This window comes from Trachemys scripta, chromosome 2 (assembly GCF_013100865.1).
Source record: "Trachemys scripta elegans isolate TJP31775 chromosome 2, CAS_Tse_1.0, whole genome shotgun sequence".
NCBI classification, from domain to species: domain Eukaryota; kingdom Metazoa; phylum Chordata; order Testudines; family Emydidae; genus Trachemys; species Trachemys scripta.
Window position 1 is genome coordinate 109,365,897 of NC_048299.1, and position 27,878 is coordinate 109,393,774.

The 27,878-nt window shown below is 41.6% G+C and overlaps 1 protein-coding gene across 1 annotated transcript in view; it reads left to right on the top strand.

Annotated features, from left to right (window-relative positions):
- Window positions 1-27,878, top strand: part of LOC117871741 (poly(rC)-binding protein 3-like) — a 185,248-nt gene that overhangs the window by 117,008 nt on the left and 40,362 nt on the right. The window contains exons 2-4 of the mRNA XM_034759506.1: window positions 2,134-2,269; window positions 19,674-19,697; window positions 19,801-19,833. Of these exons, the coding sequence (XP_034615397.1) occupies window positions 2,192-2,269; window positions 19,674-19,697; window positions 19,801-19,833 (135 nt within the window). The 5' untranslated portion in view covers window positions 2,134-2,191. The remainder of the gene's footprint in view (window positions 1-2,133; window positions 2,270-19,673; window positions 19,698-19,800; window positions 19,834-27,878) is intronic.

A 27,878-nucleotide genomic window follows, 5' to 3' on the forward strand; every position in this document is an offset into this window, starting at 1 on the left:
AGCCATAGTCAGAACATTGCTGAACTCGCCTGTATAGCAACACCTCTCTGCAAAAGTCCACCTCTGCATTTCTTTGGTACTTTTTGCCAAATGGCAGTATTAGAAGCTTGCTTCTATTCATTAGAGGCTTGCAGTGATATGCTATCGCAAAGGCCCACATCCTCAAGAATGTCAAGGCACCTTACTCCTATTGAAATACCTTTTGAGGATCTGGGCCAAACTGACTTACTCAAGGCTACACAGTGTGTCAATGGCACAAACAGGAGTTTCTGGTTTCCATCCCCTCCCCTTAGGCAGCTTGTTCTACTGGACTCTCTTCCATTTTTCTCCAGGTTGGGAGATGCCATAGTAATGAGATGAGCAGTGTTAATAAAAATAATAATCTAGACAAGGGGCTGATAGAGTATCAAAGACATGATCAGATTTTCGACTGTACTCCTGTTGGTCAGTGTGAACTCTCCCAGGGCCTAGTCACAAGTCCAAGTTAAATGGCAGGAAGGGACGTGCAAGCCTTTTATCGAAATGTGCTGGTTCCATTCTGGGCTAATTGATCCTGGGAACAGTTGGCCCCCGGAACCGAGGGGACCCATTTATTCTATATGTCTAGGTCTCACAGAACTAGTTGTAGGAACGAGGTGTTTCTGTAGTTCCCGAAGCATCCCTCCATAGATCCTCACATGCACATTCACACTCTCTCATTCCCTTCCACGTAGTTGGGTTGCAGACTTTTCTACAGCCCTGTGATAGCCTCGTAACACCTCTGCTACTCCCGCTGAGGCATGAAGGAAAGGACCGAATCTCCTGACCTCAGTCCCCAGAGCCACAATGGTTATATATAAGCAGTCATTAGCCATAGACTCTGCACCTGTGGGACTCAGACTGAGCTACTGGGCCACTACCTGTGAAGTGGTGTGCTTCAGAATGTGTTAGCCACTGCAAAGTCCGGCCGGACCACAAAGCTGGGCCAAACTATGAAATGTCAACACACTGGGTGGGGCTGGTTCTTTAGCCATTAGAGCCCCCTCTTATTAGAGTGATACCAAAGTAATGAACATGAACCTTAACAGATCTTTGAGAGAAGCGACAATTTGCCTTTTTTTGGTCCTTGTTCTGAAACTAATGTTCTGCTCTGAATGTGACTCTAAGGATTCAATTTTCTTTAAGACAGGCCTAAAATGGACAAAAATCACTAAACAGTCTCCAAGAAAGCTTTAAGCCTTCTTTACTTTGAGGATTACCTGTCCCTGGTAACATTCATCCCTCCCTATTTTAATTTGTAATGATAAATGTCCTTGCAATAATAAACTCATAATAGATGCTTGTTTATCCCTTCAAGGCCTGTCCTTGCTGCTTTCATTAGCATTTCAGGATATTTATGACTTTGTGAATGACTGAAAATCTGCAATTTGTCATCAGGGATTAAGAAACATCCTTCTCTCACTTGGGGCAGAAGCTGAGCTTTGGCCTTGGAGAGACGGAACCACCTCTGGGCTTCTTAGACAAAAACAAAGCCAGACAGTGCCCAGATTTACTGCAGCAAGTGGCTCTTCGCTACTCAGATGTCTTTGCTAATGTGTCATCTGCTGTTGCTGGTAGGGTTCAATGTTTAGAACTGAACTATGTGTAGGGACCATAAAATCCTCTGTTGTGCAGGAGCAAGAAAGAATGGGGTGGAGACTGGGAGGAGAAGGGAAAGGAATGTAAGTGTTTCCATTTCCCAGTTCAAACAAAAATAACAGCGTTTAAAAGTAAAAATTGGAATTTTTCACACACACACACACACACACACACACACACACACACACACACACACACACACACACATAAATGTGTCTGTTCAAGGAAATACTATATTTCAATTTGTCATTGTGGTTCTGCTGCACTGAGTTGCTCTCAATTTCAGAGCACACGAAGCCAACAGAAACTTGAAGGCTCAAAAGGCAAGTTTATCACCTACTTGATGAAGGATGAAGTACTCAGACGCTTAAAAAATAAAAACAATCAAAGGAGCTTTTCACGAGCTAAGCCACCCTAGGGAAAATCAAAGGGGGGATGTTAATTGGTTGGTGCAGCGTGATATTTTCAGCTTTGAAAAAATTCAGCCATTCAGTGATACTTTCTTTCTTTCTGCAGGTTGACCAAGTGAAAAAACTAAGAAACTGCTTTCAAGCATTGAAGATACCAGGCCAGGATGAACACGAAGGACACAAAAGTGACTGAAGGAGGTCTCAATGTCACACTTACCATACGTCTTCTCATGCACGGCAAGGTGATGCACTTAACACTGTAACAGCAGTTTTCTTTTTTATTTATCTAGGTGTCTGTGGTTGCATTAAAGTCTGATGGTTACATTTACAGAGGCCCTGGTCCTGCTCAAATTTAAGTCAAGAGCAAAATTCCCATTGACTCAAGGCCCAAAGACCTGTCCCTGATTCAGCAATGTGATACCGCTCATGCTGAACTTAAGCATATATTTAATTCCATTCCTGTTCAGCACAGCACTTACGCACATGGTTAAGTGTGTACATCAGGGCCTCTAACAGGCTAATTCGGGGCCAGAGTGCCAATATCAGTGTTGTGACAGCTTCACAGTTCTATAGCTCAGGGACTGAGAGCAGTATCAAACCCCAGTTTCCAATACTTTGTTAGTCTCTTAATACAGAAGTGTGCTGCTATAAATTAAAACTTGTTTCTCAGGTTCTCACCCTGAGATCATGTTTATTGGCAACATTTGGCAAAACCAGCTTGTGTGTTTTTTGGGGAGCATCTGTACAGTGCTGGCCTCAGGCAGACATTTGCTCTCCTTTAGCAAGGAAACAGTGAAAATAGATATAGATTAAATATTTTTTGGAAATATCTCGCTCTTATATATAATGTTTCTTTTGATTTATAATGCATAAAAATACTTTCTTGGGCTCTAGGCATCTGTGTTATACATTAAGAATACAATTACATTAAAACAAAAAACAGCAGGTACTTCTCACCACCCCCTATACCAGAAAATAACTGATAGAGACATTCAAAACCCATAAAATATCCTTCTAACACAAATACCAGACTCTCTTATGCCCCCATATAAACTGGATTTATGTATGTGCAGGTCTGGATTTGTGTACAACACATACAAACTATATTAAAAGAATGTTAAGATTGCAAAGTCAAGCACTCAGAAGTTAGAAGATGGGAGAATTAAGGTTGCCTGTGCAATCTTAACTCAGCCCCTTTGTGCATATGCAATACGATACAGGTTTTAGTTACATGATCACATCCTATTTTTTCCACAGGATCCCTGCCTCCTTCAGTGCAAAGGATAGACCTGCTCTGGGGATGAATCAGGGTTGCACAGTGAAGGAGGCTGTTATCTGTAGGATCCTTGGCTCATATGTTGAGGAAGTTGGAAGACGTGTAGGAACTTAGGTAAGGGATTGCAGGAAGGGAAAGGATGGTCTCATGGTTAAGGCAGTTGAATGCTGCAGTGGAAAATTGGATCCTATCCCTACCCCTGCCACAGAGTTCCTATGTGATGCTGGACAAGTAACTTGAACCAAACTTTTCACAGGCAATCACTAATGATTTTCTGGGTGCCTGACTTAAGATCCTGGGGCCTAATTTGCAGCAGTGCAGAGCGCTCACAGCTGTAACTGAAGTCAATGAGAGCAATACTTTGAACATATAAATTCTGTAAAATGCTTATAATGCTAGGTACTCTGAAAATTACCCAAAATTAGTAGATACTTTTGGCTTTAATCTCTGTGCTTCAGTTCCCCATCTGTGCAATGGGGATAATAATATCTCCTCTCACTGAGCTGTTGGGGAAATAAATTAATTAGTGTATGTGAAGCAATCAGATACTGTAGCGATGAGCAGCATACAAAAGCCCAGTAGGAAAGTAATAATTATGTCTTCAAATCAGGGTTTGAATAGTGCGCAATGAATAAGCGCAGGGCCACACATTAAAAAACAAGGTGAAGACAAAGAAGAATCAATTGCCTATGGAGGTTGTGGAATCTCCGTCATTGGAGGTTTTTAAGAGCAGGCTGTCAGGGATGGTCTAGATAGTACTTAGTCCTGCCTTGAGTGCAAGGGAATGGACTAGAAGACCTTTCAAGGTCCTTTCCAGTCCTGCGATTCTATTAAAATATTAAGTAACTGTGGTCCACTCTATGTACTACATGATACAGGGGTCCTGTGGAAAAAATAGCATGTGGTTATATAATTAAAGACTGTATCATGATGCATATGCAGAAGGGGGGCAAATTAAGGTTACATGGACAACCTTAGTTCTGGCATTTCCACACTTCTAAGTGCTTGAATTTACAACCTTAATAATTTTCTTTTTAGTTAGTTTGTTTGTGTAATTTTCTAGGCTTTTAAAATAAGAAAATGGAAGAACAGATGTTCTGTCATGTGATATCATATACCCACATGGATCATCAGCAGGGCTGGAACCTTTAGATCTACCACACAGACCTCTGACACTTGAGTTATCAGCGTAACTGGCAGCAATAGTAGGATGTTATTCTCTCTTTGGACCAGCACAAGAGGGGGATGAGACAGATTGCCGGTGGGTTTCAGAGATCTTTGCTGAGAGCAGAAAAATGGTGAGACTCAGGAAACTTGGTTTCCATCCCAAGCTCTGGAGGGGAGTGTGCTCTAGTGGGCACAGACTCTTCTATTAATTCCCCTCAGATTCACTCACCTCCTTCCTGCCCCCATTCCACCCCAACACCACACTGGTTCCTATATCCAGTCTCTTTGTCCAGCCAATCCCTGTCAGTTTCTCATCTCCTGCCCTCTAGCTCTAGTCTGACCAGAATCCTTATCCAAATCTACTTCTTTCCCTCCCTCCTGGTCAAGCGCATTCAAATCAGATGGCTTCCTCCTCTATGCAGCCTGGGTGACAACAAGGGGTCATTGAGGGTCCCTGAGAGACAGGCTCCCTGCTCTCAGCTCCAGTGTCTGGCCCACAGTGTGGCCTGGAGCAGCCATGACAGGGAAAGTCCAGATTCAGCCATGAAGCCCTGGACTGGAAGGAAAATGCTCAGTAGCTCTCTGAGAAAGATGCAATGCACAGTCCCGATCTGTGACAGGCTGGAGCATCCTCAGTGAGGACAGTGTCTTCAGAAATCTTAGCTGTTAAAAATCAAAGTCTTTACTGAGCATGTGCTAAATGATTTTTCAGAGAGATTTAAAACTTGGCCAAATGTGGGCAGATTTTTCACAGGGGCAGTAAAAGGCATATATCCCTGACACGAATGCCACCACCTGCCAAATTTCATTTCCCTTCTCCAAAGCATGTGGGCCCTAGATCTCTTCAAAGAAAGGGTCACCAGCATTTTTTAGTAATGAACAAAACTACCTATTTTTCCCCTAGCCTTTTTCCTTAGAAGTCGCAGAACCATTTTGGCTGAAAATTTTCAGGAAGTTTCAGCCAAACTTGCACCTGGAATGTAAAATTTCTGCCCAAATGGTTTACGATTGGCAAAGTTATAAGCAACTGAAAATAGGGTCTTATAATGGGAAGTACAAGGCAAATGAATGATGTGTGTGATCCAGCACTTAAACACATGTTTAACTTCACGCCTGTGATTAGTCCCATTGGCTTCAGTTAAACTACTTTTGGCTTACGTGCATTTCTGCATCACGCCAGAAAGCTACACTGCTCTCAGAATCAAGCCGTTTATGTAACTCAATAAGTATCAGTCATTTTCAGGACATTTTAGTTAAACTGTTTTTTTAAACTAGCATAAAGCAATCAGAAAGGAAATTAGAAGAAGTTAATTTTCTATGTTGAACGTAGTGAATTGGGTGCACAACTACAGTTAACAGTAAATGGGTGTTATGTATCTAATCTTCAATTAACATGTAGCCCTGAGAGTTTAAATTAAACCCATAAAAGCAAGGAAATTCAAAGTTAAAGTGGAAATATACCATACATCCTCAGTTAACAAGGCACAATGGGTGTACCCTTTACTACAGTATGCTCTAATAATGTGCCCTATTGCACCTGAGTATTGCAAAGAATGTATTAAATTAGAATTTATTTTTGTATATTAAACTCAGGCCCTCACACTTACTTTGATGTCATCTTTGTGATTTAAAAATGCTAATATCAATGTCAGAGTTATCATTCTGAGAGCTGTGAGTGGCTCTGAAATAGAGCAAGAAATATGCTTCCACACGGTTTCTTAAGATTTGCTGTGGTAATGGCATCACTGAAAATTGCTGCACTCTAATTAGCATTCCCAGACAAAACACTTAACATTTTTGTTAAGCATTCAAGTTGTAAATAAGGATTCATAACTTACAGGCAAAGGGGGAGAATTAAAGGACATTGTTAAAAATCATAGAATGTCCTGGTTTTCCAATTTTATTACTGAGTAAAATAAATATATTTTTTAAAGTTGAAATGTATGGAAATCCATCTTTAACTCTGTCCCTATAATTGTGTTACCTTCTGAACTCCTACATTAGGAGATTAATATGCTTGTGACGTCTGCATTGTATTTCACAAATAGACATCTTACACTACACTTGTCTACACTTCACTAAGCGCTACAGCAGTGCAGTTAAGACTCTACCTGTACTGACAGGAGACCTTCTCCAGTCAGCATAGGTATTCCACCTCCCCAAGAGGCAGTAGCTATGTTGACAGGAGAAGCCCTCCAGTCAACATAGTGCTGTTTACACAACCCTGAGCGATGTAGTTATACTAATATACATTTGTAGTGTAGACCAAGGCTATGTAAGATTAATTAGCTCAGCTGTAAACCCTGGTGGCTTTGGACATTTTAAACACATATACTTGGGTAGTTTGCATATGGACTTTAAGTGGAGGATGACTTCTTTAACCATGTCCACTGTACCTTATGTAGCATAATACACACAGCTGAACTCCAAAGGGAAGATGTCCACAGACACCAGGAGGCTAACCATTTTGCAGCATAGAAGGTTAATATTGTAAAAACAAATTCCACTGGCTGGCATGAGGGAAGTAATGCTGTACAGAGAGCTGGTTACATATTCAGTGTATGTATATGACATGTAAGAGATAAGGGAGGCCTGATTTTCATCTCATCACTAGATTAAATCAGAAAAAACTCCATTGAAGTCAGTGGAGTCACAGCAGTGTGAAACCCCTCTGAGCAAGATCAGGACCAAGATGTTTCTACTGCAGTCTTATCAAGGGATGGTGAATCAGAGGACAGTCTCTGGTCTTTCATGGAAGTGGTTGTACGTGCCATATATTAAGGATGATACAAAGTAGAGGCGTATAGAGCTTATATTGTCAGTGAGAAAGATTTTCTGTATTCAGGCATAAGGCTCATGTTCCATAAAGTTCAGCAGAGATGGAGCAGGGAAAATGGGGACAGAATTAAGGTTGTTTAGAAGTTCTATAAAACTATGATGTTCTTTCAAGTTCCTCCCCCAATAAGGAGCCTGTGTATTCACAACTATAATTTTATCTTACCTACATTTTGTGTCTGGGAATTTCCTTAGTTTTTTTAAAAAATGTTTTTTGTTTCCACTTTTGTGAAGTATTGATGTGATGTGAGCCCCCGCTGGAGTCCTTCCCCAGCTCACAAGCTGTGCCAGAATCCCCAGCCAGTTTATAAAATATCCCAGCAGCACCAGCTATGCCAGTTGCTAACTACTCCATTTCTTGGGGCTCTGCCATACTTGGATGCCCAATTTTTTCAATCTTCCCTCATAGGTCATGTTTTCTAGACCTTTAATCATTTTTGTTGCTCTTCTCTGGACTTTCTCCAATTTGTCCACATCTTTCCTTAAATATGGCACCCAAAATTGCACATAAAACTCCGGTGGAGGCCTAATCAGTGCGGAGTAGAGCGGAAAAATTACTTCTTGTGTCTTGCTTACAACACTCCTGGTAATACATCCCAGAATGATGTTTGCTTTCTTTGCAACAGTGTTACACTGTTCATTCATACTTAGCTTGTGATCCACTATGACCCCCAGATCCCTTTCTGCAGTACTCCTTCCTAGGCAGTTACTTCCCATTTTGTATATATGCAGCTGATTATTCCTTCCTAAATGGAGTACTTTGCATTTTCCTTATTGAATTTTATCCTATTTTCTTCAGACTATTTCTCCAGTTTGTCCATATCATTTTGACTTTTAATCCTATCCTCCAAAGCACTTGCAAGCCCTCCAGCTTGTTATCATCTGCAAACTTTGTAAGTGTATTTTCTATGTATTATCTAAATCATTGATGAAGATATTGAACAGAACTGGACCCAGAACTGATCACTTCAGGACCCCATTCAATATGCCCTTCCAGCTTTACTGTGAACGACTGATAACTACTCTCTAGGAATGGTTTTCCAACCAGTTATGCGCCCACCTTATAGTAGCTCCATCTAGGTTGTATTTCCCTAGTTTGTTTATGAGAAGGTCACACAAGACAGTATCAAAAGCCTTACTAAAATCAAGCTGTACCATATCTACCACTTCCCCCCTAGCCACAAGGCTTATTACCCTTTAAAAGAAAGTGATCAGGTTGGCTTGACAAATCCAGTCTGACTGCTGCTTATCACCTTACTATCTTCTAGGTGTTTGCAAACTGATTGCTTAATTATTTGCTCCATTATCTTTCCGGGTACTGAAGTTCCCCAGCCCAGCACCTTCCTATTCCCCAGATATCTTTTACCTCCCGCCCATCTGCCAGGGCTGCCAAATTTTGTGCAGCTCAATCTCCTACCCTTGCTGTTGCTTGGGGCTGGGTATATTGACCTTAAGTGGAAGTTTATGGTCATATACAAATTACTTGCAACTATGCCAAATAGTTGCATATTCACAAATAATTAGTATAAATGCAACACATGGAGCTACACAAATCTGGCAGCTATGTCAGTCATTCTCACAGAGTAGAATTACATTATCTGATGTGTAAAGAAACCTGAACTTGACAACAGACATTGTTACGGGGATGAGAGAGAAGAGAGAAGGAGAAATCCAGTGGGGTTTCGCAGCATGTAGGTCAGTGCAGAATGCAGCTTTGTGTAGGCCAGAGAGGTAGGAAGAGTGGAAAAGAGATAGCAAGGGAGGACTCTTTGGGCCTGAGTCTGATCTCACTTTGTCCAGTTTTACGAAGTGTAATTCCATTGAAATCAGTGGATTTATTTCTGATCTTAAACAGTGTGAGAGAAATCAGACCCATAGACAGACATTAATTGTATCTAACAAGTCTTTTATGGAGCGACAATAAATTCCCAGGTCATTTATATATATATATTATAATATATATATATATATATATATTATAATAACTGCCACTATTCTTTCAAGTACTGTTAGCATAAGTTAAATTTCTCCCTGTTGCATCTCTTTTATTCCATTTTTCCTCATGCTTCTATTTATATGAAGCACATTCCCTCCATCCCACCCCCTACAGAGAGAGATGACTCATTCAATTCACATACCATGTTTTACTCTCCCTTATATGTTCATGTAATTGCTTCTGGAGCCTGTTGTCATTGCTGTATCAACCACAGGGGCCCACTAGATAGCAGTGCTAGTGGGGAGCAAGGGAATAAATGAAGGAGCTGAATGTGAGTCTTCCACACTGCATTTCTGCCAGGTTGAAATGCAGCCATGTTTATAATGATAAGCAGTATTGATTAAGGAACAGGTTATTTCCTGGGATTCATGACTAGCTGGGAAGCCTTGATAATGTATTTGCATGTGATGGGGGGTTGGGCTTACTGATAACATCACCTAGTGGTTAGGTTGCAGTGCCTCCCCCCATCTCCAGTGCCTACCTTTCCCCCCCATCTCCAGTGCCTACCATCGGCAACTCCTCCAATAATGTGAAAGCCCGCCTTTTGGGGATGACGACTGGACTCTCCAGCAGAGTCACCAGTTTGATTCCCCCATTTCAGAGTAACGAAATCTAAAGAGGTAGGAAGAATCCCATATCCTCACAACAGAAAGGGTCTTCAGCCCACCTCCGAACCCTTGTGCAGGGTTTAGCCTCACCTCAGGGCTCTCAGCATCTTTACCCTCTCCTCACTCCTGCAAGGAGGGGTGGGAAAGGAGGAACATGCTCCTTTCCATAACACTGGGCACAGGGAGTTGGTAGGAGAGTCCAGTTCTTCCCATTCCACCCAGCTCTGGCCCTGGGCCCTATGAGAGGTAACAATATCAAGCACCCTCCAATGCCTTGAAACTGCTTCCCTGGGTCACTTCCACCGTTCACCTATCCTCAAAGTCTAACATAAGGCAGCAAAAATAAAGAGTAATTTGAACCTTCGGGGTCAGCTGGAAGCCCCTTCCTTGTAATGAGGGCTTCTGCAACACCCTTGTTCAGGAGCTCTCAACATAGGTCTGTCCTCCTACCCTGCCTGAGCTATCTGGCTCCCTTTTAAGATCCTTCCTCTAGCTGGAACATACTTTGTAGGTGCGGTGGGGCAGTCACCTGGGCCCAGAACTGCTTCTTAGCCTCTTCAGTCCTAGGGTACGTCTACACTACCCGCCGGATCGGCGGGTAGTCATCCAGCGGGTAGTGATCGATCTATCAGGGATCGATTTATCACGTCTAGTGTAGACGCGATAAAGCGATCCCCGATCGCTCTGCCGTCGACCCCTGTACTCCACCGTAGAGAGAGGCGGAAGCGGAGTCGACGGGGGAGCGGCGGCAGTCAACCCCGCGCCATGAGGACATGAGGTAAGTCGACCTAAGTTACGTCGACTTCAGCTCTGCTATTCTTGTAGCTGAAGTTGCTTAACTTAGGTTGATTCGTCTCCCTCTCCCCCCCGCCTCCCAGTGTAGACGAGGCCACATTGTAAAAAATTACTCTCTGCCAGGCTGAGCTTGGGATTTGGTTTATATTCATGCCTAAAATGAATAATCAGGAGAGAGTAGGGTTCTGCAGCCCTACTTATTAGTATCCTTGCTGGCTATCTCAGCATGGAGACTAAAGTTTGAACGGGCCCAGAAATTAAATCACCTTTCCCCTCCTAAAGGTGGAACTTTCAGGCCAGGGCCGGGGTAGGATGGCAGTGTTATTGTTGCACTGCTATTACCCGTTCCTGTTTTGTAGATAAAGAGAGGACATCAGTTTCCATTACTGTCAAGATAGCACCTATCACCAGCATTAAATTAACATTTTTGGATAGGACTTATAGTATGCAAATATAGAGTGCATGTGCATGTGCCATCCCCAGCTGTCAGAGGCCTCAGTAGGCATCAACTGGATACATTGTTAAAGTGCCAAAAGAGCTGTTCCTTTTTGTGTGTGTCAAAAGTCAACTTTTCATAATTGCCCGTAAAATAGATTAGGGTAGGTTCTTTGGAGCTTTTGATATTTCACTTTCATTTTCCTGTTCACATTTTGGAAAATTTGTATTCTCATGAATTTTGGAAGGCTGGTTTTCTTGCCTAATGCCAATAGTAATGAGGTCAAGCACTGTGCAGTGTTGTAAAGGCTTTCCCATGCAGCTCTGCCAATACCCCGCAGAACTAGCTCTGTTCCAATTCTGAGCATCATGTGCCCAAACTAAAAGGACTCCAAGGAAGCATTTACACTGTACTGGAGAATTATTACATGAACTTAAAATGGTTTGGACTTGTACACAGCCAGTGTTAACAGGCTGTCTGAAACCCTGAAGATTCGCCATGAAGGGCTGAATTCAGATCCGTATGGCATCAGCAGAAGGGTGTTGGATTTCAGGAAAGCAATTTAGGGAGAGGTTTAAAAATCAAGTGTATAATATGGAATAGGAGGAAATATTCAAATCTGCCAGTCCGGCACAAGGCTAAGGCAGCCTAAAAGACACTTTAATTAAGGCCCAGCAGGCTTCAATTCTTCTGTAAAAGAAGAATGTAAGAAACAAGAAGAGACATGTGTGATTTCATAAGGGATTGCACAAAGATCTGAGGTGAAAAAGAAACCAAGCTATACTGGGAATAGCAAAGTGTGCAGGAAACCAAACAAGCATACAGGGAATCAGTTAAAGCCTGCAGGAAAAAGTTAAAGATTGCAAAAATAAAAACCAGAAATGAATTAATACAAGCCAGATGGCGTGAGGAGAATAAGAAGAGCATTTACCAATAGAGAGGGGGTACAGGCGGGAAAGAAGAATTGGAGAGAAAGTAGACCTGTTGTTACTAAATGATATAGGTTAACATAAGAATGGCCATACTGAGTCACACCAAGGGTCCATCCAGCATCCTGTCTGCCGACAGTGACCATGCCAGGTACCCCAGAGGGAGTGAACCTAACAGGCAATGATCAAGTGATCTCTCTCCTGCCATCCATCTCCACCCTCTGACAAACAGAGGCTAGGGACACTATTTCTTATCCATCCTGGCTAATAGCCATTAATGGACTTAACCTCCATGAATTTATCCAGTTCTCTTTTAAACCCTGTTATAGTCCTAGCCTTCACAACCTCCTCAGGCAAGGAGTTCCACAAGTTGACTGTGCGCTGCGTGAAGAAGAACTTCCTTTTATTTGTTTTAAACCTGCTGCCCATTAATTTCATTTGGTGGCCCCTGGTTCTTATATTATGGGAACAAGTAAATAACTTTTCCTTATTCACTTTCTCCACACCACTCATGATTTTATATACCTCTATCATATCCCCCCTTAGTCTCCTCTTTTCCAAGCTGAAAAGTCCTAGCCTCTTTAATCTCTCCTCATATGGGACCCGTTCCAAACCCCTAGTCATTTTAGTTGCCTTTCTCTGAACCTTTTCTAATGCCAGTATTTTTTTTTGAGATGAGGAGACCACATCTGTACACAGTATTCAAGATGTAGGTGTACCATGGATTTATATCAGGGCAATAAGATATTCTCTGTCCTATCCCTTTTTTAATGATTCCTAACATCCTGTTTGGTTTTTTTACTGCCGCTGCACACTGCGTGGACGTCTTCAGAGAACTATCCACAATGACGCCAAGATCTCTTTCCTGATTAGTTGTAGCTAAATTAGTCCCCATCATATTGTATGTATCGTTGGGGAAAGATTAGAACAACAGAAATGAGTTTGATTGCAACACGGTGACATTGTAGTCAAAAATATGAGTGCAGTTTTGGGCTGCATCTACAGAGTCATCTGGTCAATGGACAGGGAGGCAATAGGTACCTCTCTCTATGGCTCTGGCGAAAACATGCCTGGAATATTGTACTCAGTTCTAGGTACTAGATCATGGTCAAGATGTTGGAAAATAGGAGAGAGCTCAAAGAAAAGCAAGAAAAAAAATAGGTGGCTGAAGAGATTGGGAAGAGAAATGTAAAGAGCTAATAGCTTTGTTAAGTTATGATGAGGGAGAAAATAAGTTTGCAAATCTATGAAGAAAATAAACACCAAGAAGGGAATGTAATTTATTTTGAGTGGTACAAGGAATTAGAACTAGAAATAATGGGGTAAAATAATAAGTAATTGTAACAATAAAGGCTAAAGAAAAAGGAATTTTAGCTGAAACACTAGGGGAAACTGCCTGGCAGTGAGAGTTATTAGGCTCTGAAACAGTCTCCTAAGGGAAGTGCTGGAAGCACCATTGCTTGGAATATTTAAAACAAAGCTGGATAAAATACAAGCAAATGTGCTATAGGGAACAATCCTCCATTAGCAGGGGGAAATATCTGATGATCTAACAGGGCTTTTCGATCTCTGACTTTTTGACGGGGTGAAACATTCCAACTCTATCCTCATAGTCACAGTATCAGTAAATTAGACAAGTGTACTTAGCAGCTACATTTTCAACTGTGTCTCAGTTTTTGGGTGCCCCCATTTAGATATCCTGGACCTTTTTAGTGGTGCTAAGCACCTGCAACAGCATTGATGTCAGCTAGAGTTGTGGGTGCTCAGCACCTCTGAAAAAAGAGACCTACCATGTCCCAGCAGGGCACACCTAACATCAATGGCCATCATTCTTCACAACAAAATTTTCTACAGTTGATTTTTTTTTCATTACTGTACTACTCACTCACACTTAAAGACACTAATACAAGCAAGATAAAAAACAGAGAGAACATCTCACTTTCATTCATTAACACCGCACAGTCTTGCCTTCATGGACTTTTTTTTATTAACAACAGAATAATCTGGAGCCTCTTTTTCCACACATGTCTATATAATCTGTCCCTGACAGGTCTGTAAAACAAAATATCACCAGCTCCTCTGCTATCATGAAATAAATAACCTCCTCTAATTTTTATCCATTTCACGTTAATATATAATGTAAAAGAAAGTGTCTTTGAGAGTTGACTTCTCAGCAAGTTAATCCAAGGAGGAAAAATGCCAATGTTCGTTCTGTACTTTCTATTTCTTGTGAACACTGGCAAGGTATTTATGATTGATTGATAGTGCACTTAATTTCAGTGACAGCCCAGAGTCCCTTACTACTTTGCCAGTCTGACAAAAGGGAGTGATTCATTGGAAGAGTGTTAGCAATCAAGACATTTTCTTATTGTCAGTGGGTGCTGCACCTTCCAAAAAATAAACCACATGACAAAAATTTCTTGTATCTGGCAAGCATGGTATTCTGATCAGTCCACAGATACAATGAATTGATACAAGCAGAAGGCACTGTTTCCATTGCTACTGATTTCGTACAGTGGGTGGGCACAGGGACTGTCATCACTAGTACCACCAGCACTGGAAGGAAGATAGTAGAAGGTTGCAGTAGATAATTGTGGTGAAATTTTATACAAATTACTAGCCTGATAGCCAAATAGAAGTAGGATGTGTTATAAAAGCTTCTGCAACGCAAAAGGATGGAATACGTAGTGTCTTCTCTTTCAGAATGGCCATAACGTAAGTGCCAGGCAGCTGTAGAAACTGATGAAGGTGCTCAAGCATATGCCTCACTTTTAGCACAGGAGCAGTCCCACTAAAGGCCTTGTTGAATTGGGGTCTTAAGCATCAGATGTTGAATACATAAACATGGATCACCAGTTACCCTGACTGACTCAGTCATTCGTTCTTTCAAGGTAGATGAACTGAGTTATGGAATATGTAATTTACTGTGTGTTTTTTTCAGGTACATTAATAGTTGGCTTTATACATGGCTTAATCCTGATGGTTTTGCTGGTGCAAAATTAATATCAAAGTGCAACAGTAGCTTCACCTGCGTAATAAGGGAATAAAGGCTTTAGGATGTTGCTTGTCGTTTGTCAAATGCTTTGGGATGAAAGCATCAATGTATGATATTATTGTGACTTTTAAAATGGTTTTCACGTCCATAAATGAATTTAGATTAAGGCTCCTGTCAGATTAGTGTTTCAACAACACTGTAAAGTTGGTAGCAGGATTTTATAACAGAATGATCACTGGTTTATTGTGAGGTTGGGGGAGGGCTGTTTTTTACTCCTGAGATTGATGGTGCTATAATGATTATTAAACTGGCAATATTTAGAAAAATGATGGAACTTCACACATCATGTTAGCAGTCTAAAGGTTACTCTTTATGCCAAGCTTTGTTACCATTTGTTAAGCTTCCTGTTTTTTTTTAACATGACTAATTTGTTTTCTTTGCTATGCGGAAGGCATAACTATTAGCTCATTAGAGAAATAGCTCTCTCTCTCTCATACCGTTTGACTAAGTGTTTCAGAAGCCCAGATTAGTCAATTGCACTGTCAAGATTTCTGTCAATCACTTGGATTGTAAGGGGTTGTTTTTTGTTTTAATTTTCTGTTGCATTAGCAATAGGGTGGCATAGGTAATGCGTTCTGTTTTGTGCTAAGACCCTGTGCCTCTGGATTGCTCATTTGGCATGGAACTCATCCCATATCTAATCCATCATGTGAATTAGGTGTGAAAATAATAGTGTGTGTCTACCTCTTAGCATTAAGTAAAACATCCCTCATTTTTAACATTGATTTTCCTTCTGTTGCCCACTGAAATGATGACTAAGTAATTGAAAATGTAAAAAACAACTTATCCATTATACTTTTCGTAGAACAAACCAATGGTTGACAACATTTTCCATTTTCTAGTAACATATGGCTTTATACAAGGTTTGCATCGTGTCATTTTTGTTACATTTTTAACTACTTAGATATAGCTTACTGGTGAGAAGCGTGGTCATAGGCACAATGTGAAATACTGTTGACACACTCTGGTCAATTGAGTGGGATTTTCCAAAGTGACTAGATATTTGGGGTGCCTCAGCATTTGGGGGCCCAATCTGAGATAACTTGAAAGGCCAGGTGCTCCACACTTTCTAAAAATCAGGCCACTTTGATGGGTTTCAAGATAGGCACCAAAAATCACAGGTCCTTTGGGAAAGTGTAGACCTACGTATAAACACTGTTTCAGCTATATATTTTGAAAATCAGTGCATGGGGACTGATTGATTCAAAGAGAGCATAGGCCCACAAGACAGCCTTTTGCTTATTTATAGAAGAAAGAGGAAAAAAATAGTGGTTTAGGATATTTGATCTTATCACAGATAACGATTCAATTGATCAGTGAGAAGCAAATGTAATGCTGGTCTGAAAGAGCTGGGTATGTAGTTACAAAAGTTAGCTAATTTTTCAGAAAAGCAAAATGAATCTCACTATTTATGTATACTTCAGGGAGGAAATTCAGGAGGCCCAGGGGGCGGCATCTTTTCACTTTCAAACTTTTTTAGGTGTCAGAAACCGGAGCTGCCATTAGTAGGTAATATGCATGGCTGTGTGGAGTGCATCACCTGTAGCAGCCTGACACGCCACTTTCTATAGGAAATAGTCTCCATAGAGTAGCAGTAATAACTCACACAGGCCACACTGCTATGCGCATTGATTCCATACCCCTATTACACTGCATTTAGTCCCTGACAGGCAGTCAAAGGGTGCCTTTTGAAGGGATTATGGAGTGTATTGGAGAAAAGTATACAGGTAAACACTCTACATCATGCCGTCCAAAAACTCTTCCCATGCACTAAGAATATTTGCTCCTGTTATTTCTGATTGATAGGAGTTTTAATATATGCTGTGCTATATTTTCCAATATGTTAATGAGTAGATAATAGGAAAGTAAATCAATCTGAAATTGACCATATGGAACAAATATATGTACTTAAGTATAGTTTATGTGGTGAGCACTGAAAAATATAATGCATCAAATTTTCAGAACATAAAAATATACATGTACATTATAAGACATCTCAATCAGACACCAAACTGAAATCAATGGGAGTTGCACCCATTTACACCAGAGCTGAATTTGTCACCATGAGTCTAGGTATCATAATCAACTAACCACAGCATAATATGTTTCTGCAATAAATAAATTGTAGAAATGTTCTATTAAGGTAAAAAAAAGTCATAAAAAATCACCTTAAGCAGAAAACAAAATAATGAAACTTCAACACTATAAAAATAATTTTAGATATTCCAGAAAGCACTAAACATTATTCTTAGTGACATAAGAATCTATATGAAACAAACATTGAGCTATATAAGGAACCATTAAAAGTATGACAAATCAGAAAACCCAATATGAGACCCATTCTCCAAATTAGCTAAAGAACCATATGATTTCTATCTGAGAAAAAAGAAAGGCTTTCCCATCAGAATTAGAAATATATGCTGTTTCTGAACTTTATGTGAATTTAGCTTTGCTGGAGAGAGGACTGGTGCTGACAAACCTAGAGCTGTCAATTCATCCCTGAGAAAGAACTTTTTTTTTTTTTACTTGCTTATATGGTCCAAAAAATATCTGGGAATTTAGGAACTTCATTATTAAACAGATTTTCTCCCTTTTTTCATACATAATCAGCCTCGTATAGTCCTTGTCAAGATGGGCTACTGGACTGCTAAACATTAAATAGTAATTTTTATGTATACATAGATATAGATTCATACACTCCTGAAGGTCTATATATATGTACAGATCATTAGATACACTCATGCAAGATACTTAACACTTAAGCTAACACAATAACTAGCAAAATAACACTTATATAAATATATTAGCATGTAGGTCCACTCCACACAACATGTAAAATTGTAGTTCCACAGAGCACATAAGAAGCCCATCTGAATACAGGGGAATGAAGTAGAGTTTCCAAGCAGCTAACAGGAGGGGTAATAAAGAAGAAAACAAAACCAGGAGAGGTAAATTTTGAGAATAAGCCTGAGGAGTTCCAGGTTCAGAGCAGTCAGCATGGAGGCAGACTGGGGTCTTCAAGGCCTTGTTCATCAAGGCATTTCAGCATGTATGTAACTTTAAGCATGTGCGTATATCCCATCAACATGAATGGGATTTAAGCATATGTTGAAGCAGCTTGCTGAATTGGAGCTCCTCCACTCACAGAACATCTGCAGCTGTCCTCAGTTTTGCAGATGTGGCTAGAAGAGCCACAAGCCCTGGCTGCTTCATTTTGTATGTGTTCCATTATTCATTGGAAAGAAAGAACTTCCACAAGGTCACTGCACCAGTCTTGAATTGTGGAGATGACTTTAGTAGCCTTTGGTCATAAAATGAGCCTTTTTCACGGGAAAAAGTAATGGATAGCCATTTCTTAAATCTACTCTGGTGGTTGTGATTCAGAACAAGTCAGGTGAAAATACTAGCTGCAGATCAGCTCTCCAGATCAGATTAATCATGTCTAACTCTTTTTAACCAGTGGAAGCTGATTTTGGAGACTAATCACAGAATATGAGTTAGCTTTTCCCTTAGCTGGTCTCACCTCCAACAGTTGTTTTTCACTCTTGGATCAAACCTGTGCAACTAGCACAATGCCCATGGTGTTCATTTTATGGTTATTAGCTTCCATTTTGCTTCCCTACTGCTTGTGTGTGCCTAGTTTAAAAAACGTTGATGTGAACTTCCACATCATTCTCCCATTGCATGTTTGAAGGTTTTTTTTCTGGACATTTTATACGACTCCACCTAGGATTTTAGTAACTCCGTTAGCCACCATCACAATGTCTAACAGCTGATTAGCAATCACTCGTTTGGGAAGCTCTCACTGGAGGGATTGAGAAGGACAGGCCAGCAGTTGTTTATACAATAACTCCTGATTTCACCATAATCCATTTCTATTCATTACTTGCTGAAAAAAGAAGAAGCGTCTGCCTTCAAAGAGCAAAGAGTCCTGCGGCACCTTATAGACTAACAGACGTATTGGAGCATGAGCTTTCGTAGGTGAATACCCACTTCTTCGGATGCATGTCATCCGAAGAAGTGGGTATTCACCCACGAAAGCTCATGCTCCAATATGTCTGTTAGTCTATAAGGTGCCACAGGACTCTTTGCTGCTTTTATAGATCCAGACTAACACGGCTACCCCTCTGATACTTGCCTTCAAAGAGATCACCATTGAACATGAAGGCTGTATCTTCCCAATTTTTCCAGAAGATTTTTCAGCACAGTCAATTCTGAATCTCTTATTTCCCAAAATAAGATCTCGGTATTTACAGTGACAGAATGCTGCATTAGCTCAGGGCTACTTTCGAGGCAGTGGGGCTTTCCCCATGACAGCAGTAAACTCCTGTGTGTCATGTATATATATTGCAATAGGAGCTCTTAGTCCATTCCTTCTTATAGTGCATATTTGTATGGACTAAAAATGTAGCTAGTGAAATGTGGCTGGTCTGCCTTGCCCACCTTTGTTTTCAGAATGAACTTTATAGTGAAATATTGTTTAATTAACATTTCTTCTTTTTGTACTCATAAATATTCACTTACTGTGTTGTTTTTTTCCCTGTTCCAGGAGGTTGGGAGCATTATTGGAAAGGTCAGTAATTTACTTTAAGGATTTTTTTTTAAATTCATGTCTCAATATTCTGTCTCAATTGACCACTGCAATAGGGACTAATTTTTCCCCATTTATTTAACAGAAAGGGGAGACAGTTAAGAAGATGAGGGAGGAGGTAAGAGATAAACTTTGATGTCTTTATTTCTTTCTGTTTCAGAGTATAACTAGAGGTGTATGGAATAACAGTGCCACCAAGTGGCCTGGAAAGATTAATACTAACTATTTATTATTATATGAGGTGGTGTTTTAATACATAAATGTACAGGCCAAAATTAAACAGTTTTTCTTAATATAAGTTTCCCATAAAGCTGTCTCAGGTTTTTTGTCTCCTTTAAAGGAAACTAAAAGTGGATAATTTTTATAATCACTGTGCCTGTAGCCCTATTGTCTCAGAGCTTATTTAGTCAGTAGGATTCTGAGGGTATGTCTACACTACCCGCCTTATCGGCAAACAGCAATCAATCCAGCGGGGATCGATTTATCGCGTCTAGTCTACATGCGATAAATCGATCCCCGAGCACTCTCCCGTCGACTCCTGTACTCCACCACCGCGAGAGGCGGAGTCGACGGGGAGCAGCAGCAGTCGACTCACCGTGTGAAGACACCACGGTAAGTTGATCTAAGTATGCTGACTTCAGCTATGTTATTCACATAGCTGAAGTTGCGTAACTTAGATCGATCCCCCCACCCACCCCCAAGTGTAGACCTGGCCTAAGTGTCACAGAAACTCTTAGGGGTCTATTCTCCCATTGACTCACATTCATAACTCCTGGGCCTGGGCCCAGATTGAGGAGTTTGGCTCCAGAGCTAAATTTTCCAAAGTTTAGGATTAGGGGTAGGTGTTGAATTCAGGGATTTGGATTGACACATTATGGAGGTGGGGGCCAGCCAAAAAGTCTGGATCTCTCTGAGAACTGGAGTGGTCATATGATACAGGCTCACCTCTAACCACTCCCTTTGTCAACACTTGGTGATATGAAGATAAACCTGCAAACTGGAGACATCATACGTTTGTAAAGATGCAAAAAAGGCACCTTTCCCCCATTCCTGGAGTTTGGATTTATAAACAAAAAGATAAATTCAAAGCTGAAATCGCATAAATCTCACTCAAAATCAACTCCCTAGGCTTGGCTGCTCATAGGTTTACTTTCCCATCAGCCTGTCTGTCCCAGGCCCTAAATCCAGGGCTTCAGTGAGTCACTTGCAGGGGTCAGGAAGGGTTCCCCCCACCACTGTCATGTATTCTTGCTGTTGGGTTTTGTTTATTTTCATGGTGTTTTTTTCTTTGTTGTTGTTTTGTTTTGTTTGTGGCATCAAAGATGGCCACAGATGGAGTTGGGACACTGCACTGTGTGGGCTGAAGCTTTGAGTGTTCTCTCTCTCAGGTGCTTGGCTGGCTGGCTCTTGCTCACACGTTCAGGGTCTATCTGATCCCATATGCAAGGTTGGGAAGGAATTTTGCCTAGGTCAGATTGGCAGTGACCTGGGGGAGGGGAGTTGCCTTCCTCTGCAATTTGGAGTCAGATTCTGTGCCAGGATTATCTGGGTATATCTCAGTCAGTTTTCTGCCATTGCAGGGGCCTTGGGTACTGATCCCTCCTGTTTTCTTCCTGTGGCACATAACAGCTTAGTCTCCTGAGGGCTGTAACACATTAGTCTAATTTCAGTTGTTGGTTTTAATGTGCAGGTGCTGGGTGGTGTTGGTGGTCCATGATATATAGGAGGTCAGATTAGGTCACTGGGTCTCAAAATAAACACACTTTTTAATATATTTAACATCATTGTAAATTCTGGAGGCAAGCAGAGTTTGGGGTGGAGGTTGACAGCTCACGACCCCCCATGTAATAACCTCGTGACCCCCTGAGGGGTCCTAACCCCCGTTTGAGAACCCCTGGATTAGATGATCTGGTGGTCCCTTTTGGCCTTAAATTCTAGGACTCTATCTACCTGTCCTCAGAGGGCTACCCCACCTTTCTTATATTAAGGATGGAGCCTAAAAAGTCACATCTATCCCAGGGAGTCGGCAGAAACTAACCTGCAGGGTTCCAATGTCTGTTAAAAGGATGAGGCAATCTACCTTTTTGAAGGTAAAAAATACAGTTATATAGAGAATGTACTCAGAAATGTTCAGTTTAGTTTTAGGGGTTTCTGCACTGCATATTCTGCCAGTTGCTTTGTTGCTAGGCACTTGTAGAAAGTCTCCCATAAGGAAATTTTAAAACATGCGGTATAGAAGAATACTCTGATATGCCCTTTAAATACAAAAGAACAGGAGTACTTGTGGCACCTTAGAGACTAACAAATTTATTAGAGCATAAGCTTTCGTGGACTACAGCCCACTTCTTCGGATGCATATAGAATGGAACATATATTGAGGAGATATATATACACACATACAGAGAGCATGAACAGACAGTTTGATAAGAAGTGTGAGAATACTTACAATTGATATGCAAACTAGATACAATCAACTCAGGATTGAATAAGGACTGGGAATGGCTGAGCCATTACAAACATTGAATCTATCTCCCCTTGTAAGTATTCTCACACTTCTTATCAAACTGTCTGTACTGGGCTAGCTTGATTATCACTTCAAAAGTTTTTTTTCTCTTAATTAATTGGCCTCTCAGAGTTGGTAAGACAACTCCCACCTGTTTATGCTCTCTGTATGTGTGTATATATATCTCCTCAATATATGTTCCATTCTATATGCATCCGAAGAAGTGGGCTGTAGTCCACGAAAGCTTATGCTCTAATAAATTTGTTAGTCTCTAAGGTGCCACAAGTACTCCTGTTCTTCTTTTTGCGGATACAGACTAACACGGCTGTTACTCTGAAACCTGTCATTATGCAAGGCACTGCATTTAGCCGTATGGAATGGAAATCCATCAACCTCATGAAAAAACTCGTACAGATACAGACAGACATCATCTTCCTTTCCAAATGCAAGCAGATGGACATCATACCAAAAGGACTAAAGGTAAAAAATCCATTACAATCTACATATCACACAGACTATGCTGAGAGACTGTGTCACACACTCTCAAAGAAACTGCGAAACCACCTGATCAGCATCCTATACAGCAAACAGGGAAAGATTAAGAATGAGCTCTCAGAACTGGATACTCTCATAAGAAACCAACCTTCCACACAAACTTCCTCATGGATAGACTTTACAAAAACTAGACAAGCCATTTACAAGACAAACTTTGCCTCTCTACAAAGGAAAAAGGACACTAAACTATCTAAACTGCTACATGCCACAAGCAGCCACAACAGTAGTTCCCTTAACCCACCCAGCAATATTGTTAATCTTTCCAGCTATACTCTTAGCCCAGCAGAAGAGTCTGTCCTATCTCGGGGCCTCTCCTTTTGTCCCTCCAGACCCATGAATATGATACAGTTCTGCGGTGACCTAGAATCCTACTTTCGACGTCTCCGACTCAAAGAATATTTCCAACATACCTCTGAACAGCATACTAACCCACAGAATCCTCCCTACCAGCACTACAAAAAAAAGGATTCTGCATGGACTCCTCCGGACGGTCGAAACAACAGACTGGATTTCTACATAGATTGCTTCCGTCGACGTGCAAAGGCTGAAATTGTGGAAAAGCAACATCACTTGCCACATAACCTCAGCCATGCTGAACACAACGCCATCTACAGCCTCAGAAACAACCCTGACATCATAATCAAAAAGGCTGACAAAGGAGGTGCTGTCGTCATCATGAATAAATTGGAATATGACCAGGAGGCTGCTAGACAGCTCTCTAACACCACATTCTACAGGCCATTATCCTCTGATCCCACTGAGGATTACCTAAAGAAACTACACCATCTGCTAAAAAAACTCCCTGACAAAGCACAGGAACAAATCCGTACAGACACATGCCTAGAACCCCGACCAGGGGTATTCTATTTGCTACCCAAGATCCATAAACCTGGATATCCTGGACGCCCCATCATCTCAGGCATTGGCACCCTAACATCAGGCTTGTCTGGTTATGTAGACTCTGTCCTAAGACCCTACGCTACCAGCACTCCCAGCTATCTTCGAGACACCACTGACTTCCTGAGGAAACTACAATCCATCGGTGATCTTCCAGAAAACACCATCCTGGCCACTATGGACGTAGAAGCCCTCTACACCAATATTCCACACAAAGATGGACTACAAGCTATCAGGAACAGTATCCCTGATAATGTCACAGCTAACCTGGTGGCTGAACTTTGTGATTTTGTCCTCACCCACAACTATTTCACATTTGGGGACAATATATACCTTCAAGTCAGCGGCACTGCTATGGGTACCCGCATGGCCCCACAATATGCCAACATTTTTATGGCTGACTTAGAACAACGCTTCCTTAGCTCTCGTCCCCTAACGCCCCTACTCTACTTGCGCTACATTGATGACATCTTCATCATCTGGACCCATGGAAAAGAAGCCCTTGAGGAATTTCACCATGATTTCAATAATTTCCATCCCACCATCAACCTCAGCCTAGATCAATCCACACAAGCGGTCCATTTCCTGGACACTACTGTGCTAATAAGCGATGGTCACATCAATACCACCCTATACCGGAAACCTACTGACCGCTACACTTACCTACATGCCTCCAGCTTCCATCCAGGACACACCACACGATCCATTGTCTACAGCCAAGCTCTAAGATATAACCGCATTTGCTCCAATCCCTCGGATAGAGACAAGCACCTACAAGATCTCTATCAAGCATTCTTAAAACTACAATACCCACCTGCTGAAGTGAAAAAACAGATTGACAGAGCCAGACGAGTACCCAGAAGTCACCTCCTACAAGACAGGCCCAACAAAGAAAATAACAGAACACCACTAGCTGTCACCTTCAGCCCCCAACTAAAACCTCTCCAGCGCATCATCAGAGATCTACAACCTATCCTGAAAGATGATCCTTTACTCTCACAGATCTTGGGAGACAGACCTGTCCTCGCTTACAGACAACCCCCCAACCTAAAGCAAATACTCACCAGCAACCACACATCACTGAACAAAACCACTAACCCAGGAACCTATCCTTGTAACAAACCCCGATGCCAACTCTGTCCACATATCTATTCAAGTGACATCATCATAGGACCTAATCACATCAGCCATACCATCAGGGGCTCGTTCACCTGCACATCTACCAATGTGATATATGCCATCATGTGCCAGCAATGCCCCTCTGCCATGTACATTGGCCAAACCGGACAGTCTCTACGCAAAAGAATTAATGGACACAAATCTGACATCAGGAATCAAAATACTCAAAAACCAGTGGGAGAACACTTTAACCTGTCTGGTCATTCAGTGACAGACCTGCGGGTGGCTATATTACAACAGAAAAACTTCAAAAACAGACTCCAAAGAGAGACTGCTGAGCTAGAATTGATATGCAAACTAGACACAATCAACTCCGGTTTGAATAAGGACTGGGAATGGCTGAGCCATTACAAACATTGAATCTATCTCCCCTTGTAAGTATTCTCACACTTCTTATCAAACTGTCTGTACTGGGCTAGCTTGATTATCACTTCAAAAGTTTTTTTTCTCTTAATTAATTGGCCTCTCAGAGTTGGTAAGACAACTCCCACCTGTTTATGCTCTCTGTATGTGTGTATATATATCTCCTCAATATATGTTCCATTCTATATGCATCCGAAGAAGTGGGCTGTAGTCCACGAAAGCTTATGCTCTAATAAATTTGTTAGTCTCTAAGGTGCCACAAGTACTCCTGTTCTTCTTTTTGCGGATACAGACTAACACGGCTGTTACTCTGAAACCTGTCATTATGCAAGGCACTGCATTTAGCCGTATGGAATGGAAATCCATCAACCTCATGAAAAAACTCGTACAGATACAGACAGACATCATCTTCCTTTCCAAATGCAAGCAGATGGACATCATACCAAAAGGACTAAAGGTAAAAAATCCATTACAATCTACATATCACACAGACTATGCTGAGAGACTGTGTCACACACTCTCAAAGAAACTGCGAAACCACCTGATCAGCATCCTATACAGCAAACAGGGAAAGATTAAGAATGAGCTCTCAGAACTGGATACTCTCATAAGAAACCAACCTTCCACACAAACTTCCTCATGGATAGACTTTACAAAAACTAGACAAGCCATTTACAAGACAAACTTTGCCTCTCTACAAAGGAAAAAGGACACTAAACTATCTAAACTGCTACATGCCACAAGCAGCCACAACAGTAGTTCCCTTAACCCACCCAGCAATATTGTTAATCTTTCCAGCTATACTCTTAGCCCAGCAGAAGAGTCTGTCCTATCTCGGGGCCTCTCCTTTTGTCCCTCCAGACCCATGAATATGATACAGTTCTGCGGTGACCTAGAATCCTACTTTCGACGTCTCCGACTCAAAGAATATTTCCAACATACCTCTGAACAGCATACTAACCCACAGAATCCTCCCTACCAGCACTACAAAAAAAAGGATTCTGCATGGACTCCTCCGGACGGTCGAAACAACAGACTGGATTTCTACATAGATTGCTTCCGTCGACGTGCAAAGGCTGAAATTGTGGAAAAGCAACATCACTTGCCACATAACCTCAGCCATGCTGAACACAACGCCATCTACAGCCTCAGAAACAACCCTGACATCATAATCAAAAAGGCTGACAAAGGAGGTGCTGTCGTCATCATGAATAAATTGGAATATGACCAGGAGGCTGCTAGACAGCTCTCTAACACCACATTCTACAGGCCATTATCCTCTGATCCCACTGAGGATTACCTAAAGAAACTACACCATCTGCTAAAAAAACTCCCTGACAAAGCACAGGAACAAATCCGTACAGACACATGCCTAGAACCCCGACCAGGGGTATTCTATTTGCTACCCAAGATCCATAAACCTGGATATCCTGGACGCCCCATCATCTCAGGCATTGGCACCCTAACATCAGGCTTGTCTGGTTATGTAGACTCTGTCCTCAGACCCTACGCTACCAGCACTCCCAGCTATCTTCGAGACACCACTGACTTCCTGAGGAAACTACAATCCATCGGTGATCTTCCAGAAAACACCATCCTGGCCACTATGGACGTAGAAGCCCTCTACACCAATATTCCACACAAAGATGGACTACAAGCTATCAGGAACAGTATCCCTGATAATGTCACAGCTAACCTGGTGGCTGAACTTTGTGATTTTGTCCTCACCCACAACTATTTCACATTTGGGGACAATATATACCTTCAAGTCAGCGGCACTGCTATGGGTACCCGCATGGCCCCACAATATGCCAACATTTTTATGGCTGACTTAGAACAACGCTTCCTTAGCTCTCGTCCCCTAACGCCCCTACTCTACTTGCGCTACATTGATGACATCTTCATCATCTGGACCCATGGAAAAGAAGCCCTTGAGGAATTTCACCATGATTTCAATAATTTCCATCCCACCATCAACCTCAGCCTAGATCAATCCACACAAGCGGTCCATTTCCTGGACACTACTGTGCTAATAAGCGATGGTCACATCAATACCACCCTATACCGGAAACCTACTGACCGCTACACTTACCTACATGCCTCCAGCTTCCATCCAGGACACACCACACGATCCATTGTCTACAGCCAAGCTCTAAGATATAACCGCATTTGCTCCAATCCCTCGGATAGAGACAAGCACCTACAAGATCTCTATCAAGCATTCTTAAAACTACAATACCCACCTGCTGAAGTGAAAAAACAGATTGACAGAGCCAGACGAGTACCCAGAAGTCACCTCCTACAAGACAGGCCCAACAAAGAAAATAACAGAACACCACTAGCTGTCACCTTCAGCCCCCAACTAAAACCTCTCCAGCGCATCATCAGAGATCTACAACCTATCCTGAAAGATGATCCTTTACTCTCACAGATCTTGGGAGACAGACCTGTCCTCGCTTACAGACAACCCCCCAACCTAAAGCAAATACTCACCAGCAACCACACATCACTGAACAAAACCACTAACCCAGGAACCTATCCTTGTAACAAACCCCGATGCCAACTCTGTCCACATATCTATTCAAGTGACATCATCATAGGACCTAATCACATCAGCCATACCATCAGGGGCTCGTTCACCTGCACATCTACCAATGTGATATATG